We start from the raw sequence: 7,344 nt of genomic DNA, 5'->3' as shown, positions 1-7,344 counted from the left end.
TTTTCCTTTCTTTGTTTTTGCTGTACCAGAGATTCTTACTGTATTTTTTTATTTAAAAGTATTTTTTTTACATTATAAAAAATTTGAATGATTCGATTTGAAAATATGTGATTATCTCTTCTAATAGAATTTTTCTAAATCCAAATTCGAAACTATTAAAAAACAAATCAGTCATACTACATATATATAAAAAATCAACCACTAAATTACTTATTCGTATATAATACATATTAAAACACAAAATACATATTAAAAATAAGTTAAATAATACATATATTTATATCAAATACATATTAGCTAATTTTTTGTATATATTTAATATTTTTTATAGTCAATAAACGGGCCTATCTACTATTTGACAATTTGGCATCGGTAGAAAATAGTTAAAATTCAAAAAATAAGAGGAAAATAAAATGAAAAAAGAAGAAGAGAAAAGTGTGTATGAAAATGGAATGAGTGAGGGAAGAGAAAGAGGTGATGGCATATATTCCGCCAACATAACCCCACTCATGCTTCCTGATATGAGAATGAGATCATGGGACATAGCAACTACTCCAATTTATATATAAGATCGTATAGGATTCATACATAGCTAAAAAAGGATTCATTCATTCATTGAAAACTGAAAAGTCTCTCTTGTGTTTGCTTACATTACATGTTACAGTGTAACTCTTTCTTTCCTAAAAGAAGCAACAAACAATGGAAAATGTGCAAAGTAGCATGCACTTGATTCTCTCAACTGATGCAAAGCCAAGGCTCAAATGGACTCCTGAACTTCACCAAAGATTCATTGAGGCAATTAATCAGCTTGGAGGTTCAGAAAGTGAGTGTATACTGTATAGTACAAACTACAAAACAATACCTTTCTATTTTAGTATTTTTGAGTTAGGCTAATGTGTCTGTATTATAATTTTCTGTGCATGTGGCAGAAGCAACACCAAAGAGTCTTATGAGGGTGATGGGGATTCCTGGACTCACTTTGTACCATCTCAAGAGCCATTTACAGGCATTTCCCTTTCTTCTTCTTGCTTTCACTCATTCCAAATATCATGGACTTCTTTTCTTTTACCAACATTTTTTCTGTGTTTTTCTGGTCATTGCAGAAATATAGACTTGGGAAAAGCCAACCACAACTTGAAATCTGTTCTGGCAACAACAAACATGAAGGTAACTTGGTTATGGTTTCTCAGTTATTATAACTTGTTCCGATGAATGATCATTTTTCCCATTTGGTGCAGATTGCAGAGAAATGAAGAACAGTGAAGGTCCTTGTAGCAGCAGGGAAGAAAGTATTGGGACACAGAATGAGATGACTGAGTAATAATTATATTAGTTAGAAAATTGATCAAACTAGTTGAATGCTTTTGTAATTGGTATTAAACATTTCATTGATCAAATGTTGTGTTCAACAGAAGCATGCAAATTGCTGAGGCTCTCCAAATGCAAATGGAAGTGCAGAAGAAACTTTATGAGCAAATTGAGGTAGGTAGCTAAATTAAAATTGAAGCATAACAAAGGATATGTTAAAGATCAATTTGGATAATGATTTTTCAGGTGCAGAGACATTTGCAGCTTAAGATTGAAGCACAAGGGAAGTACTTGCAATCAGTACTACACAAGGCACAAGAAACACTTGCAGGAATGATCAACAATGGCAGCCCGGGATCTCCTCCGATTTCGGAACTGACAGAAACAAGAGGAGGGTTCAGTTGGAGCTGTGGGCAGAGGAAACAGAACAGAGGAACCATGTGTTCACTTGAAATTGAAAGTTCTTTGACATCTTCTGAAAGTTCAATGGATCAAAGGCCTAATAGTACTAACACTACTAATACTGCTTCACTTGAATTGTTGCCACTCTTTAAAGAATCTAAGGAACAGGAAGATGAATCTATTATTGGGAGAAAGAGGAGTTCAAGCTGCTGTGTTGATCAGCCATCAAAGATGAGCAGATCTGAATTAGTGTCAGATATCATTGACTTGAATTCAGAACAAATAGATTTAAATTGCAGTTCAAGCTTCTGGGAACAATGAGCATCACATATAAAGAAGATGAAAATATTTGTTTATAAACTTATGTATATTTTATATAATGAAAAGTAAGAAAGCAAAAAAAAAAAAAAAATTGACTGTATATCTATCTGGTCATGAAAAAGTTATAATATACATATATGGTCATATATTGTGTGACACATCTCTTTCACTATTCCTTCTCTTGTGTTGCTGATATTGGGCCATAGTGCAACAAATTTCTACTGTGACAACATGGTACCTTGCTTCTTTAAAATAAATTATATTATATTATTATGCTTTTGAGGTTTCTCAAGACCCTACCGGAATATCTATCAGTTGGTGACATCAAACTATAGAGCATGATTCTGTTGTGACCCTAGTTTTACCAGCATGAAAAAATGTACCAGGAGGAGATTGATGGGTAGGACACACTTAGTAGTTATAATAACTTTTAGGTGTCAAACCTATGAAATTTTTATTTCTTTAAATTGAAAAAGATTGCTTAACAGTGTAAGGATTTTTTCATTATCTAGACAAAAAGGAAAAGAGAAAAAAAAGAAAAAGAAAAAGATAGTTCAAATAAAAATGAGTAGTGATTTTTCCTTAAGTGATTGGCATCACTGTCTAAGATAAAAAAATGTTCTTACCCATTGAATTCTTGTTTAAATAATAATTTAGTCTTTGTAATTTCTCCTAGGTTTCGTCTATTAGTAGGTCGCTTGACCGAAAAATCTTCCTAACTAATTAATTAGTCTTTCACTCTTTTATGTGACATATTCTTTATAACGGTGATAGATCTCAATTATAATGAAGCAAACAACATCTTTTATCGTCCATTAGGGTTTAAGGTAAGCTATAACATCACTCGGTCGTGTAAAGCAATGGATAGTTTCAATTGGTTCTTGCCTCGTGTAGGCATCATGAGTTGATAATAAGTTAAGGAAATAGCAGCCACTTTTGTTGGGTAGGGCACAAGCACTTGTCCATTAGCTGCAATCATCAAACTTCGCCATGTACTAAAGAAAGATATTAAATTTCATCATTGGACAAAATTATAGGTCGACTATTTAGATTGTGTTGGATCAATTTTGAGAAGTAGATTTTGAAATCCGATCCGTTGCTCGCCAAAAATAGAATCTAATAAAACCTAAATTAGTTTGGTTTTGATCGGTTTTCAATTTAAATTAAACTATATGAGCAGTTTTATTTAAGTCAATTTATATTTAAATACACTTAATTTTAAGGACTTTTGTTTTACAACATCCTTGGCAAATGCATAGATTGAAGTTTAACTACACACATATATTATATATATGAACGAATAATGCAACTATTATTGTGTTCCCTTTCCCATTGACATTGTTGCTGGGAATTGAAAATCAAAATCTTCACTTCTCAGCATCCAATGACGGTTATCTGTATATTCATCATTCTCACTATACTCAGGTGCATCAGAAGATAAGCAGAGGATCACATACATTACTATCACTATTATTTTCATATTTGTGTTCTGTTTTGGTGAAGTTGGGTTTCGTCTGAAAGGAGAGATAGCTAATTAGAAAGGCTTGTCTTTAGGAGCCTCTTTGCATTTTGTTATTTTGGATATGCAGTATGTGAAGAACAAAATTATTATTTTAATAAAAAAAAGAGATGGATTTAAAGCATAATAATTATACCATGACAAGAAAGTATTGAGTTATCATCAAATTAAAGAGTTGGCAATGAATATTTTAAGAAATTAATTAAAAACAATAATGATGATGCATGCATATTGCATAGTTTAGATATTTAAAAAGTAGTGGTTGTAATAAAAATATAGATATGATATTTGTAATCATCACCGTCTTACTCTTCATATATAGTGTGTGTATTATCTATTATGTATAGTGCACACGCAGTGCACAGGACTTAAGAATCAAGTAGTGCAAAGAAGTTGGTTGAGCAACAATTATAAAAGAGTGTGTGTGTATATAATAACCAAGTGTGCGCATTTGTCAGAATGAGAGAGTGTAACTAAGCGAGTTAGGGAGTGTAATACTTTAATACACTTTTAGTAAGTGCGTGTTATATTTTATACCCATATAAAAAATATTCATTAGAAGAGATTTCTTACACGTTCAAATCTTATTATCATTTAAATTTAATCAAATAGGTTTAATAATAATAAAAATCACTCTCGTTAAAAGAGCATATAATACACATCCAAAACTTTAAATAAATATTATTTCTCATTTCGCGCTCTAATATAGAAAAACCATTCATATCTCATACTCAAAATCGTAACAAAAAATTTTGAAAATTTTCTCAAAATTTCTCAAAAATCTTTTAAATTCTATGCGAAAACTACAAAAAAAAATCCAGTACTGCATTTGAGATCATCAACAAAAAATATAGAAAAAAAACAACAAAAATTTCTCAAGATACTGACAAAATTATTTGTTAATTATGTTCAGTTTTTTCTTTCGCATTTCTTGTATTTCTACTAGTTTGGTTTAGGGTTTAATGGATTGAGTTCATTTATTTAGTAAATCGAATTTCTCTGATTCAATTTTTTCTTATTTTTCTCTATAACTAAGACATCGAATAAAAATGTAGTAGTTGTGCTGCATCTTAATTGAACCTCAACAGCGATAAAAACACAAATAAACCGAAATTTAGACGCAAATAAACTGAAATTTATTCTATAAACACCTAAACTATTTACCACAACACAATTACAAAAACTAATTTAAAAAAATAAAAAATGACTATTCAATAAAACATAACAAAAATAAAAAATTAATCCTCATTTTTATCAAAGAGGAAAATATTATATGAGTAAAACATAAATGAATCGAAATTTATTTTACTAAACACCAAAACTTCTATCATATACGTCATATCCTCTCCAGGATAATTCATATCCTGTGCATGATAAAGGCTAGAGCTTGACTGAATCATTAATCCACCATCTAAAAGGTTCAACAGCAAAAGGTTTCATTAAGTAATTTCAGTTCATTTTTCAATTTAATTGAGGTTCGTTTAGTTTTGTTTCGCTTGAATTTGATGAACTTATTTAATTAGTTATAGTTCTGATATTTGTCAACGGTATACACTTGAATAATTTATAATCAGATGCAATTATCCTTATGGTATATGTGTTGGTTGTGATTTTCTTATCACTCATTAGTCATTACTCTAATTGTGTTTTGTCAAGAAATATGTTTAGTACTTGGTAACTATTTTTGTTCTCTTCTTTAATGAATGTTAGGATATAAAGGTTTTTTTTCCTTGTAACATTTCGCTAATATCTTTATTAGTTCTAATTTTCTCTGGTGTCATCATTAAGTAATTTCGGTTTATTTCTTAGTTTATTTAAAATTCATTTGGATTTAGAAATAAATTCAATATGTTTTTGTTGATAATTGAGTATTTTTTACTGCTTGTTCAAATCTGAACTAATTTCAATTCATTTTTAAATTAACTAAGGTTCACTTGATGCTATTATTAAGTATTGACCAAATTTTTTATTCCTTCCAGCAAAATAACAAAGAAGGCCATCCCAAAAAAAGATAAGCCACTACGATGTAAGCATATACAAATTAAATCAATTCTATTTTTGTATTATAAATATATCATATAATATAATTTTTCAAATTCTTACAGAAAGTTCACGATTTGAGATGCTTAATAAGAAGAAAGATATCGACCAAAAAATGAGATTTGGTGCACCAAGACATATCCCATTATTAAATGTCTCACACAAGCTCTAGAAGGAATTGATACTTTCCTTCAAACTCTATAAAGGATTCTTGGAGATGCGCTATGAGAAATATTATTATAACAATACTATTGTGTAATAACAAATGAATCGAAAATTGTACATTCTATAAATTGAGAAACTCCTGCATTTTATTCAAATTCAAATTCATAGACAACACTAATTTTAATAAGGAAAAATAAAATTATTCATTATCGCTTTATTCAATTGCATTAGATTCCATTCAATTTGTCTTGAAAGTTATCCCAACCTTTGGGACAAATTGTTCATGGACGACACAACTAGACTACAAATGAACCGAAATATTATTATAACAACACCATTATGTAATAATAAATGAACCGAAAATTTTGCATTTTATAAATTCAGAAACTCATGCATTATATCCAAATTTAAATTCATAAACAACACTGATTTTAGCAAAAAAGATATCACTTTATTCAATTGCATTAGATTTCATTACATTCAATTTGTCTTGAAAGTCATTCCAACATTTGGGATAAATTGTTCATCGACAACACTCCTAAACTGCAAATGTACCAAAATATTATTATTATAACAATACCATCGTGTAATAACAAATAAACCAAAAACTGTACATTCTATAAATTCAGAAATTGCTGCATTCTATCCAAATTCAAATTCATAAACAACACGAATTTTAGCAAAGAAGAATGAAATTATTCATTATCACTTTATTAAATTGCATTAGATTCTATTCAATTCAAAATTGTTGAAGAATGAAAATAGATAAAATTAAGAACGATCCAAACATTGTTCACTTGATTCTATTCAAAAGAATAATTCAAGTCACCTTTATTCATTTAATTTGAACTTAAATCATTCATTATTTTAAAATATGCAAAACCTAAACGATATTAATTATATTGTTCAATTTCAAAAAAACAAATAATGCAAATCGAAAATCTGAAGAGAGAGAATAAAATTCTAGAAGAATACAAGGAAATCAAAGAAAAAACGAAAATCTGAAAAAAAAAAGACAATCAGACACAGAAAATTCAGAGAAAAAAAAAATTTACGTTGAAGAGGAACAAACAAAAAAAGATTTACATTAAAAATTTATTATAAGTGATACATAATTCTAAATCACTTGATTCAACTTGGTTAGTGAAATCAATTGAATAGAAAGCATTTCTAATAAACAATTGTTATAATTTTTTTCTTATAAGTGAGAGTTTGTAATTTTTTACAGTCATAATATTCTTAAAATTTAGTTCCACGTGTTAATCTTGCAAGGGATTCCCCTTGCCATCGACGGCATCGTGATGGCTATGAAATCTATGGCTACAGGCTACATTGGCCGCAGCGGTCATGCTAATTTTCATGCTTTCAGCGAGATGCTTTCTTCAACATTTGCCAAAATTTATAACGTGGTTGAAGTATCTCTACCTCAATTAGTACACATACCCTCTGTTGATAGGGTCTCAGTATAAATCTAGTGAGACATATCCATGTTCTAACAATAATGGTGAGTGTTCAGTTGTAGAATTTTTTAAATTTATTTTTTTATTTATTCATTTATTCGCTATATACTATATTATTTTCAAAAAATA

General features: G+C 29.3%; 1 protein-coding gene across 1 annotated transcript; it reads left to right on the top strand.

The window, feature by feature from the left end:
* Nucleotides 1-417: 417 nt before the first annotated feature.
* Nucleotides 418-2,203, top strand: LOC112791943 (myb family transcription factor PHL8). Its single transcript, XM_025834992.3, has 6 exons — nt 418-823; nt 930-1,006; nt 1,104-1,167; nt 1,239-1,317; nt 1,413-1,482; nt 1,555-2,203. The coding sequence occupies exons 1-6, from the start codon at nt 700-702 to the stop codon at nt 2,029-2,031; spliced, it is 891 nt and encodes a 296-aa protein (XP_025690777.1). The 5' UTR covers nt 418-699; the 3' UTR covers nt 2,032-2,203.
* Nucleotides 2,204-7,344: the final 5,141 nt, after the last annotated feature.

This window comes from Arachis hypogaea, chromosome 13, assembly GCF_003086295.3.
Source record: "Arachis hypogaea cultivar Tifrunner chromosome 13, arahy.Tifrunner.gnm2.J5K5, whole genome shotgun sequence".
Lineage (NCBI taxonomy): Eukaryota > Viridiplantae > Streptophyta > Magnoliopsida > Fabales > Fabaceae > Arachis > Arachis hypogaea.
The sequence above is the reverse complement of the archived record's forward strand: the minus strand, read 5'-3'. Positions and strand labels throughout refer to the sequence as shown.